General features: G+C 41.2%; 1 protein-coding gene across 1 annotated transcript; it reads right to left on the bottom strand.

Annotated features, from left to right (window-relative positions):
* Positions 1–3,132: 3,132 nt before the first annotated feature.
* Positions 3,133–10,717, bottom strand: gmpr (guanosine monophosphate reductase). Its single transcript, XM_026156315.1, has 9 exons — positions 10,321–10,717; positions 7,779–7,898; positions 7,479–7,562; positions 7,100–7,273; positions 6,933–7,014; positions 5,720–5,826; positions 5,179–5,221; positions 4,624–4,783; positions 3,133–4,260 (listed from the first exon to the last, which is right to left on the bottom strand). Exons 1-9 carry the CDS (start codon positions 10,405–10,407, stop codon positions 4,080–4,082), a joined length of 1,038 nt encoding a protein of 345 aa, XP_026012100.1. The 5' UTR covers positions 10,408–10,717; the 3' UTR covers positions 3,133–4,079.
* Positions 10,718–12,804: the final 2,087 nt, after the last annotated feature.

Here is a 12,804-nt window from a genome sequence, read left to right as displayed (position 1 = left end):
CTTCCCTTTCGTCCTCGCGGCCTTCCTCAGTTGTGAGTCTGCACCGTGTGTCGTCGTGCGTGTAGGATGTATGCTTATGTACACCTGGTGTTCAAATGTGTGTGAGTGTTTGTGTGTGTGTGTGTGTGTGTGGGGGGGGGAGTGTTTTCTCCTCTAATAGTCTGTGAGATCATAAACCCTGACCCTCGACGGTTCACGGTGAGACCCACAGGAAAAAGAAACCTCATCGCTAGTGGGGACCACTTTTTTTTTTTTGTAGAAAAAAAAGAGAAAAAAAAAGAAAAAGGAAAAAAAAAAGATTCTAAACCAACCGAAAGAGATGCACATGTATGTAGATGTAAAAAGACTTGATAATGTTTCAGCACTTTCTAATCCTGGGACGGGGCTCGGTCTAACCCCTCTCTTTCAGGCCGACGCCTGTCCCAGGGGTAACATTCATTCAAAACAGACAGAGAGAATGAGAAAACAAACAAACAAAAACTAAACGGGGTGACTATTGATGAATAAAAAGAGAGAGGGGGAGAGATGGCTCAAGTTTGCACATCACCTTGCCGTAACCTTGTGTTTTATCTGTCTGTGCTCCATCTCGCTTGGCGCCCGGCGCGTTCTTGGGTCCAACGGGCCGAGGTGTTAGGTGATTCCTTGGTTCTTTTCTACTAGGAAAACCCCTTTCTCATGGAAAGCGTCCCCTCTTTCGTTGCGTTCATCTTTTCCAGCGCACACCGCCAACCTGCCTGAACGGATAAATTCGGTTTCTTGATGTTCACGGCTTGGTTCGGTTGTGCGGTGCGGAAAGAGCGCGTGCAAACCTTTGCTTTGTTTGCATTATCTTTGGTGCAGGAGCTTTTTGTTGTTGTTGTTTTGTTTTTGGTCTCCTTGTAGCACTCAGTATAATGTCAGGGGACTTAAAACTATGTAGAGAATGTGTCATTGTTGAGTTTTTCAAGACAAGCGTCCTCACTGGAGGAACAGTGCTAATGTCATTTTTTTTTTTTTTTTTTAATTGGCTTCTTGCACAACTTGACAAATAAAATGAATGTTGGTGAGTGAGCTTTGACTTTTTTTGATCAGAAAAAAGGCATGTGTGCTCTTTGTTTCTTAATGTTTGTACTTTCATTTTGCGTAAACAAAAATGTGTTTTTTGGCACTTTTGTTGTGTTTTAAAAGTGAACAGAATTCGATCAGGATTCCACTTTTTTCATGAATTTATTTTTCTTTTCTTTTTTTTTGTATGATGTCTTGTCGATGTCCATAGCGCTGGATAACCAACTCAGGCAGAAAGAAGAAAAAAAAAAAGTGTAGAGGCCCACTTAACAGTTAGTTTCACACCAGTCAATTTGCATAGTGGGCTTTTTGATATGGGTTATAAGATATGTAAATTTATTACCTATAATTTGATATTTGAATTGATTTGATTAACAAATGTTCTTATTGGAAATTAACTATAAATTATTATGATATTATGTGTATTATGCTGGAGATGGCTTGGATTACTCTTTAGTGTACTGATCATCTCTGGGCGGCCTCTCTGTGGAAGGCGATAAAAACACTTCAGGACAGGCTGTGTGGTTCTTGACCTCTGACCCTGCCCACTGCCAGGGAGAGGGTGGAGTTGATCTGTCAGCTGTGTCCTTCCTGTGATCTGAACACTCAGCCCTGAGGCTAGCAACCTGTCTGTCAAGATGTTTCTCAGTTAACCTGCGTCACCACGTACTAAAGTGAGACTTACTGGCCTGTGAGATGGTGGCGGAGAACTGGACATCAGCGCAGACCTGCATGGACAGTCTGGCCTACAGGGGGGGCCACAGCAGTTCCCAGCCAACTTGTTTGTACTATATTGTACTCACCAAGTCCCTGTGTCTCACCACCCCATTTCCTCTATAGCAATGGAGAAACCCTGTTGGTGTATGTATTTGACATCTGTACAAACGCACCTCTTTGGAAAAACAAAATGAAACCTTGACATATCTGGAACAAATGGGCAATTTGTGTTTTTCTTTGAGTAGCAATGCATACGTGAACAAAAGATCTGGATATCTGTACAGAACGCAGCTACTGTGATTTCACCCAGTGCTGAAATTGGTACCTTTTATAATATCTCCCTCTAGTGTTTAGTGGGCTACATAACACCTGCCCTACAGTTTTGAGCCTTTCTGAAGCTTTGGAGTTATGGAAGTGCTTGCTCTGTCTAAAAGCCACACTGCAACCAAAAAGCTGGTATAGAAGAATACAAAATGAAACATGGTACTCAAACAGATTAATATTTGTAGCCCCTGAAGGTTATTGATTTTTGCCTCCTTGCACAGAGCTCACTGTGTGGGCTTAGCTAACTATTACAGTTTGGTCCTATTTGGACACTGACATTGTGTCTCTGTACAATCACAGTGGATTATAAATTGAATAAAAAAGATGTGATTTAATTGCAAACGTTCGGCTTTAACTCAAAGGGCTTCACAAAGGTTTTGCATTAACTGTTTAGGAATTACAGCCATATTTAAAACATAGTCAAATCATAGTCCCAAGGCTTGAACGTAATTGGACGACTGGCAGGGAAGCATTTTTTGAACCTGTTGAGGCCTGTTCCCCCATTATTTCATGACAAATTAAGCAGATAAAACTCTGGAGTTGATTCAATCTGCTGACCTTGTATTTGGTAGCTGTTCACTCTGAATAGGAAGTGCAAAGACATGTGAGGGAGTCTATCTGGGAAAAATAATAAATGAACCTGTCAGAGGCTTCTTGATTGATTTAAAATCCACTGTGGTGGTGTACACAAGCAAAATTATAAACACTTAAGGACCTAAATATACATTAGAAACAAGTTTTCAAGGACCCAACATGTGACCAGCAGCACAAAAGAAACGACTGTTTCATTCCACCTTCAGTTGTAGTACTCTCCTCCTGATCTTATAGCAGCTACTCCATGCAGCTTTGTTTTCACAGGAAGTGGCAACACCAGCAACAAAGAAATATTAGAAATATGTGAGCAGTAAGTGATGAAAGAAGTTTCGTTGTAATGCAACATGAATCTAAATGGTCTCAACTCCAAGCCAGACATCTTGGTAGTTGGTTTACCACTTCTTCTTTTTTTTTGTTGAAACTTTTAAATCAGAAAAAGAAACCGAAATCTCAAAAGCTTCTAGTTACAGTTTATTGTCCAGAAAGAGGAATTATGTTAATCATTCACTGATTAATGACTTCCATTTTCTGTCTTGACTGCAATAAACAATGTAATACTGTTAGTTATCACAGTATGCATTACATAGTGTAGGTTTTCATTTCCTGCGTTTAATGGCATCGTTACGTTACTTTACAATGCAGTAAAAGGCACAAATCTCTAGACTTGCATGATTTAAAATGAGGGACACATTTTTACGTAAATATACCAAATACTTGAAATGCACAAACTGTGAAGACTTCATTCTCATTATGAAAGCGTCCCAACTCAGTTCAAACTGAAAGACCAACACCACTGAGGAAACCAGCACAAGGTTCTCCATGCAGTTTATTGCAACACAATTTCTGCCTTGACAATTAAAGGCCGGAGTCTCTTAATCTCGCATATCAACTTGCACATTCATTTTAGGATACACTTCAGCAAAATCATTGATCTTCCCACTAATACCAACACGTTCCTGCTGAGTGTGTTTTACAAATCTCATATTCTTGCTTGCTCTTGACATGTTGTTAATGTTGAAATATCCTCCAGTAACAACTTTATATACAAGTTTCTGAAAAATCTCTACTGTAGTAGTTTCACTGCCGTTTCCCAAAACTGAAAGGTAGCAGGTGAAGCGTATTTGCACATTCCCATTCAAAAACAATGTCTGCATAAATTACAACAGTACTTTATTGGTTTCTGCAAGCATAGAAACACACTCACTGTGAGATTAAAGAGAGTAGATTGTTGTTATCCATCTGGGTAATTCAAGTCAAATTTTTGAGTTGGTTTAATTGCAGCCCGAAGGAGTTGAAAGCTTTCGGACAGCAGATATCCTGAGAGAAACAGGTGCGTGGTGAAGTGAGGTGTAGGTCTGTATGTGGTCCTGCTGCTACTGGGAGAAAGTAGTACCACCCCCTTAAGTGAACATATAGCTAGACTGCTGTGTGACACGGATAAAGGTGGTTCTGCGGCTCAGCTCTTTGAGTTTGGCGGCACCCACATAGGTGCAGGTGGAGCGCAGGCCCCCCAGCACATCCCGGATGGTATTTTCCACATCTCCTTTGTAGGGAACCTCGACCGTCCTCCCCTCTGATGCCCTGGGAGCCAAGGAAAGAGGTGAGAAGGTGGACTTTAGAAACCTTTCTTTGGTAAAATATCTGCTCATCTATTCTAGTACAAGACCAGAGCATGAAAGTTTAAAATGGGCTCATCTTTTTTTTATAAAGGCAACTTTTGGAGTTCTAGAATTCTTTTGTCTGTGTTATGAATCATCAAAGTATGAAATGGATTCAATAAGAAAAAAAATGTTGCAAACACCTGAGTGATTAAAGTGTGTCTATAATAATACACTGTTACTGTAAGCAATCAAAAAAAAAAAGGAATTCCCATAGCAACACAGATGAAGCCAAAATGAATGACTCACAGGTGTTGCTGCGAGTCTCAGGGTATCACTATCTCACCTATACTCGGCAACTCCCCCAGTGTATTTCTTCATGGCTGTGTCGGAGCTCATGCCGTAAAATAGTTTGTACTTCTTGCCATTTTTCTCAATGACCTCCCCGGAGCACTGGTCGTGGCCTGCGAGCATTCCTCCCATCATTACAAAGTCAGCACCGGCACCTGAGGAGCAGAGGCACAGCCAGAGTAGGCACAGAGGTAAGATGTATAGAACAACACAGCAAGTTTGAAGAGACAAACACAGCGCACTGTTGACCACAGCATTCCCGTAGCCATGCAGTGTGAAGAATGGGGAAGCACACGAAGCTGAAGTCAGGGAATTTGGACAAGGGCATGAAGTCATGGAGATTATATCGTAAAAGACTAAAAAAAAAAACAGTATAATCACAATTGTATGTGACACCATTATGTAAATGTTTTTACCTCAAGATATGTTTTTTGTAGATTACAGCAGGTAAGCTGTATATACATACAAAAGTAATCTGGGAAATAGATTTGCCACTACTTCACTGTAATTTAACTGGGGCATTTCTTACAGCGTGGGGTTGGTTACTCACCAAAGGCCTTAGCTACATCTCCAGGGCAACTGCAGCCACCATCCTTAACAGAAGTTAAACACATGTCAGTTTACTGGTTCACATTAGGTCAGAGAAGCAGGTTTAATGTTTAATTTTAGGACTAAACTGCTCCCCCTATTGGCTGGAAACCTTCAGTAACATGCATGAACAAATCTAGTGATGCATAATCGCACATGTTTTTTGGTTTTTGCACATGTTTACAGTGTGTTACACCTGCTGAACTGACGAGAAAAAACCTGGTCTTTCAAGCAATAAATGCTCTTCTGTTGCTCACTGTTTGCCACCCTGTCCTCCAAGTACAACACAATTTAAAATGGAAATCTCTTTGATGCATTTTCAGTATCTACATGAAAACCACATCATTGCACTCTGCTTTGTATCATTTTCATTTCAGCCTCTTGCATATTTGCAGCATATTCTGCAGACAGCTTTCCTACTGTTGCAGAAATTGCCAATATTTACTTTAATTACTGTTTGACTTCATTATTTTTATTTAAAAAAAATTATATTGTGGCCTTACAGAGATAATGTGACCTTTGAGTCCATGAGCGGAGTCTGCACACTCTATAACAGCACTGAGCTGTGGGTAACCCACTCCTGTCTTGATCCTTGTTGTGCACACAGAACCTGCAACAGTCAGAGCACACATTAGAGAACCACATCTTTATCTCTCTCTCTGTCTGTGCTGATTGCTGCTGTTGTAACTACAGGAACCTGCCGTCTTTTTTAATCTGTTCAAGTCAGGTGACTACTCAGGTGCATGATTGGCTTTTAGTCCAATCATGCACCTGACTTTTTAAGGAGTGTTTTTGTTTGTTACATCATGTGACACTGACCTGTGAACCATAAAAGCACAATAAAGGCACCCATGTCAAGTGTTGTGTCTGCACATAAAATTGTATCTTAAGGCACATTTTTACTAGCAGGCTGTCACAAAAAAGGCACCATTTTTGGTAACAACACATTTTGACAAGCATAAAATAGGAGTTTTGCACCATCAAGGTGATTCGCAAGGAGTTAATAGCTAAAAATTTGCCAAATGTTGGCATGGTGTGCAGTGCAAAAAACAAACAAGCACAACAGTAGTGCCATTTTTACACACAGCGTCTTGGTTTGGGGCTGTGTTTCAGCCACTGCCGTTGGGAATCTCCAAAATTGATGGAATTTTCTTTAGTATTCAGCTGCTTAGTAATGATTGTGATTCATAGGCGCACCCGTTAGAAAACAAGCAGCTTCATCTTATTATTTTTGCCATTTTTATATTCGCTCTATGAAACTCAGTGCTATCTGTGTTAGGAAAAAAAAAAACAGCTTCTTTCATTTTTATGTCGTGTTGTTGTTGGACTGAGTTTGCAAGTAAACCCAGGAAGGACAGATAAGTCTGAGGCTGGGAATGGGAATCCTGATTAAACAAACAAACCATGCAATACCATCTGGAAAGTGTCCGATTGGCGACGGCTTAATTTGTCAGCATGACAATGATCCCAAACATTAGTCTGCTGTAATCGTACCAGTAAAACCACATTTTTCATGTCTCCACAGCAACGTTAGAGTGGCTACATTAGTCATGCAATGAGTCAGTAACTTAATGGCGTGTAACATGACCGCTATACTTGGTTTAAAATGCTGTACGTCTCTGTCTTATGTCTCATCTGTGTTTGCATGCCTCACTGCTGGTCTCTGTGTTTGAGGACCGTGCAGCTTTGTGTTAAGAGACCTTTGTACCCACTCACCTGGCCCGATGCCCACTTTGATGATGTCAGCCCCAGACAGGATGAGTTCCTCCACCATCTCTCCTGTTACCACGTTGCCAGCCTGCAAAACCAGCACACAGTCTTAAATATCCCATAATCCACCAGGAGACAAACTGCCAGCCAACGTGAGGCACTGTCTTTCCTACCATGATGGTGTGTTTGGGGAACTTTTCTCTGACTTTCTTGACAAACTCCACAAAGTACTCAGAGTAGCCATTGGCCACGTCCAGGCAAATGTACTTGAGGGCAGGGACGGCTTCCAGGATGGCACACAGCTTCTCCAGATCTGCACTGCCGCTCCCTGAGCTAGCAGCTACGTGCTATGGGAATGAAAATGTGTTTTATTTAGATTTTCTAGTTTCTTATGAGAGACAACATACATGTAAAAAGTCTTAAGAGCTTAAAAGAAGGCAACTGGACTTCTCTAAGTTCCAGTTCCTTCTTTTCCAGCTCTTAAGGCGATGACCTGGATGACTGAGAATCCACACACACAGACTACGTTAAAGCAAAGACTGGAAGTCTTACCTCTAAGCACTCTGGGTGACTAGCAGCAAAGTTTTTCCAGTCTTCTACAGAGTAGTGTTTATGAATGGCTGTGAAGAGGGTGTGCTAAAGAAAGAAGCAGTCAGACAGAAAGGAAGACAGGAAGAAAATGAGAGATTCAGAAATACCTTAGATACTCTGGGCCACTGACATTCTCTCTATCATCCATCATTGTCCTTCAACTTGAACAGAAGTAACCTGCTGATGAATCCACAACCATACAAAATAAAACAAATGTATTTTTAATTTATTTATTTTTTTATAACTATTGTCTTCACTCACTTTACTGAGAACTTGTGCCATCTCAAATGTTCCTGTGGTGTCCATGTTGGCTGCAATGATGGGGATACCTGTGTAGGTCTGCTTAGAGTTGCGGAATGTAAAGGTCCTCTGAAGATCCACCTGAGGACGGAAGGAATTTTTTAAAATGTATTAGTATTTTTTTATCCTTGTCATTTTTCTTGGAAATATGAGAAGGCTAATACTCGTCTCCTGAGTGTGCATGGGTGCACTGAATCATTTAGATCAGTGGTCCCCAACCCCCGGGCCTCGGACCGGTCCGTGAGTCGTTTGGTACCGGGCCGCGAGAGTTGAGGCTCAGGTGTGAAATGTACGGTTTTCAGGGTTTTTATCAGTTTTCAGCGTTATTTTGTTATCGTTTTTATCGTTAACTCGCTTTTCCTGGGTCTTTTCACGTGTGTTATGAATAAATCTTTTTTTTTCGGTACTGGTACTAGTTTTATTTTGTTGTATTTATCCGTGACACCTTAAAGGCCGGTCCGTGAAAATATTGTCGGGCATAAACCGGTCCGTGGCGCAAAAAAGGTTGGGGACCGCTGTTTTAGATCTAATGGACAGCTTCTAATGGATATGCCTGTGCTGAGCTGAGCTCAATGTGACACACAAGCTGCACCATTTTCAGGAAAGTGTTTGAGTCACTTGCGGAAATTATTTCTTTCAAATTAAATCATTAAAATAAACCTTTTTTCCAGTTAACGATCTAAATGCTGAACTTTGTTACTACTCAAGAATCTTCTCCCAGAACCATCGTTCAACAGTCTTGGTGGCTTTACTACTGTAGCATTACTTGGTCTGGTATAGCTTACTAATGTTAGCTAATGTAAGCAATCTAAATGTGTTTACTGAGGCTAATATTATTGGCTGATAATAGTTATTTGCCAATCTTTCAGTATCTGCATTTAACAGCCAATAATAAAAATTTTAAAAACTAAAGAAGAGACAGCAGAAACACCCTTCACCATGGTGTGAGTGATATTGCATAGTTTGTCCACCAGAGGGCACTCTGACACGCTGCCAGTGGAAAAGGGCTATAAATGCCAACAAAAAAAAAAAAAAAATTAGGCTCAACAAATGCCAAAATATCAGAATATTGGGGGTTTTAATCACCAACTATCAGTATTAATATGTAGAAAATGTAGAAATGTGTCTAACTGGTAAATTTTCAACCTAGAAAAAAAGAAGGTAAAGATGGTCGGCATAGTTGTCAAAAAGTGGGACATAACGGTGAGTTGCCTTGCCAACAGTTAAAAACAAGTTTTCTAAATGGCTCCCTCTTAGTGCTGAATGCTTTTGTTGACTAGAACCAAGACATTTATTATGCAAAGCTACTTAAGCTACAGACTTACCGTACGCAATGCACCATAACTTTTAATGTGGGCATATAATGAGGTCATGCCTCATAATAGTGAGAGGAAGGAAAGAGGTGGAAGACATGGACGAGGGAGATATTCTATAGTCTATATTGATTCGCTCCAGCACATCAGCAGATGCTGCACACTGACTCAGGACTTTCAGTTTACTTCCTTTCTATTCACCATTAATAATGAGAAAGTAATGATGCTGGTGTAGCTCACCAGGTTGAGCAGAAGACCCATGTGCAGCAAGGCTATTGCAGGGCCATTCGCTGTGTGTCTTCCCCCTGCTGTCTTTCTCTTCCTGTCTACTCTCAGTCTGTCCTGTCATAATAAAGACTAACCCCCGCCACCAACACCATCAAGCTGAAAATAAACCACATCACTGCAAAATATGTACTTAAAATAAATCATCCAGTGGTCTCAGTCGCGGCCCGCTGCCCACATTACGATCTGAAATATCAAAATAACCAAACCGCATTCATCAGGTGCCACACATGTGTCTGAGACCTGAATCGATGTGATTAAAGCTGCTGTTATACTGATATCTCTGTGGCATGTGGAATGTGCTCTGGTTGGCTGCAACACGCTCCGTCCTATTTTTAAACAACTTTTCTGAGAAGTCTCCTGTGTCTCATGTTGCTTGCTCCCTCAGAGGGCTCAAACTCTTTGCTTTAGATCTAGTGCCACCACAAGTATGGTGATGTTGGACACAATGTGGCCTGCTTAGTCTGCTTTAGATAATAATGACAGGTAACTAGATCAAGGCCAAACTGATCAAAATGTTCTTTTATGCCTGTGTCCAGCCTGTTTCCTGTCACCTTTAAGAAGGTCACTCCGCTGTTACACTATTTCAGCCCAGCACAGAGGCAGTGTACACCTGATAGCTCAACATTAAACAAGACAAGGACGCATTTTACTCCTTCAACGAGGTATCTTTGTTGATTTAGGAGTAAATGTAAAGTATTTTTCGCATTTGATCAGAACTAGACAGCTCCAGAACGCCACCCTCATCAATCTGCCCTCATGTACAAACAGTTAACACGATATTGCGGCACAATGCGCAGGAGAATACACCTGTCTAACCCAAAGAGCTGTTCTGATGGTTGATTACACTATACATGTAATGCGTGAGTTATGCGTAATGAGCAGACGTAATTAACAGGACCGACCTCTGAGCGGCTCTTCAGGCTGCTCCTCTTGGGTCTGAAAAGGACATCTTTAAAGTCCAGCTTGAGGTCTGCGTCCACTCGAGGCATCTTGAATGCCCCCAGAAATGATGACCAGGACGATGATGGTAAGTATGCAGACGTAGCTCCCCCGAGGAAGACTGCAGCAGCTGTGGTGGTCGCTGGTCCCAAGCCCCAACCACCAAACCCGAGTCTCAAGGAGGCCAGCGTTTTTATAGCAAAGCGGGACCCAGCCCAGTCCTGGCCCCCATGTCTTTATTTGGGCCTGGACTCTCTCTCCCCCCTCTTTCTGTCTTTTTTCTCGCTCCAGCCTCGCGTGCCTCCCCCCTTCGCCGCTCTTCAGCTGAATGGCAGGAGCAGCAGTGGCTGAGCTGGCAAGCAGGTCCGGGCTGTCCCATCTGCAGACGCGCGCGCACACACACACACACACACACACACACACACACTCACAGACATGGCAGCACTGCAGTGGCTCGCGTGCTGCAGTGCTAAAGAGCACACCTGGTGTCCAGCTGGGGCATTGCTCTCTTTGCTGTCGATGGGCAAGACAGTGTGAGGACAAGCTAACAAACAAAAGCTAAAACTAAAAACTAAATCAGTCACGTAGATTCATATGCACACATGTGCGGTAGTGTGCAAAAGTCTTGAGCCACCTCTTATTTCTTTATATTTTGCTTTCAAGGAGCCAGACTTTCTTGTTGTCAAGTTGTCTTCAGCAATAGCTACCAAGGCCTTTCTGAAGGTGTTTCAAGTGTTTCTGTCAACATTTGGCCAGAGCTTGTACGTGAACATTTTCAGAGGAATATCTTTTTTTTGTTAACCCTATATGAATTATTTAAGCCTGTGTTGTGGCTAGCCAACAACAAGAACAACAACAACTCGACAGGTTAGCAAAGAACCAGTTTTAAATCTTTCTATCTTTAGACACTTTGGTACTTGCAGCCTGTCACAAAACACATCGTTTATTCTTTAATTGAATCTAGAAAAGATGCTAAAGCTAACACAATCAGACAGGCATTACATGGAGTTGTAGCAACAACAAGGGGATTCTTAGAGAGCTATTAGCTGAAAACTCAGCATGGTTTGAATTGTGTCCTTACAAATTTGAGCAAACTGGATAAGAAAATAAGGGAATAAGTGGACCCACCCCCCCTCAAAAAAAAAAGAAAGAAAAAAAAGAAAAAGGAAGGCAATTAGAGTACATGAGGAGACTAGGAAAATGTTACAAAGATCTTACAACCAAGAGAGAGGGGCAAGAGACACAAAACATCAAGGAGCTGACTCAGGGGAAGAAGCGCTGACAGACTAGCAACAAACAAAGGAAAACACACAGAGGCAGTAATGAGGGAGTGAGAAACAGGAGGGAAACACAGCTAGGACTAATTAGACATAAAGAGACAAAGGAAGCAAAGCAGAATGCACCGCACACAGGACAGGGACTATCAAAATAAAACAGGAGACAAGAGACATTAACAAACATGTGGACTTGACACTGAGACATAGAGACATAACTGACTGGGGAGACAGAGGGAACATGAAGACGAGTGATTAGACGAGGAACACGGGGAAGGCAAAGTAACAGAAAATTAAATCCTGGGAACTAAGAATAAACACAAGCAGAAAACCAAGAATGACAATAATCCAAGAATATAAATTAACCAATAAACACAAAACCCTGAGTCACAGACCCAGTACCAACGTTTCTGTGTTTGACTAGAAATTTCTAATTACACCTAAACCATTTTGTCTCATAAAAATAAATCATCTTTCATAAGCAACATGCTAAAAATGTATTATAATGATTTCTTACCCTGCAACCTTACGCTCTGAATCAATTACATTTATTATATTTATGTTATTAATGATATTTATTATTATTAGTCAGTGTATTCATACTAAACCCAGTAGCATCTTTTAAATAGCAGCTGAGGAAATAAAGAGCCCCGTTACAGTTTCCGGTCAAACCAGCAGATGTCAGCAGAGTTTCAGAAAACAGATACTATATGAACGTCAGAAGAGGAGCGTCAACACAACACTTGTTTAAGTTTTTCCTGGGAACAGGATGTCCCTTCCTGATGTTCACATGCAGAGGCATTCTTCTATCATCTCTCAGCTTTTATTTATTTTGTGATAATACCAGTGCAAAATATATAATTGAATTGTAATTGTTTTTAGTGATGCATTAGTAAAAATATCTCTTCACATCGCAGCTGATAAAGGTGAGGTTAATTTTAACTACGGTATAACTCTATTAAAAAAAAAAAAGATTAGGTACACCCGATCAACTGAGTGTTAATGCAAATTTCTAATCAGCCAATCACATGGCAGCAACTCAGTGCATTTAGGTCAAATTGAGCATTGAAATGGGTGAGAAAGTGACTTTGAATGTGACGCGGTTGGTGGTGCCAGATAGGCTGGTCTGAGTATTTTACAGAGTGGTCTGAAAAAGAGAAAATATCCATTGAG

The sequence above is a fragment of the Astatotilapia calliptera genome, chromosome 22, assembly GCF_900246225.1.
Source record: "Astatotilapia calliptera chromosome 22, fAstCal1.2, whole genome shotgun sequence".
NCBI classification, from domain to species: Eukaryota; Metazoa; Chordata; class Actinopteri; order Cichliformes; family Cichlidae; genus Astatotilapia; species Astatotilapia calliptera.
This window is presented reverse-complemented; position numbering and strand designations above follow the sequence as displayed.

Coding starts and splice junctions, on each gene's coding strand:
- gmpr (XM_026156315.1), bottom strand. CDS start 10,407: ATGCCTCGAGTGGACGCAGACCTCAAGCTGGACTTTAAAGATGTCCTT. Junction 7,563..7,778: donor TGGCACAAGTTCTCAGTAAA/GTGAGTGAAGAC, acceptor TTCTTTCTTTAG/CACACCCTCTTCACAGCCAT. Junction 4,784..5,178: donor AGATGTAGCTAAGGCCTTTG/GTGAGTAACCAA, acceptor TCTGCTCCTCAG/GTGCCGGTGCTGACTTTGTA.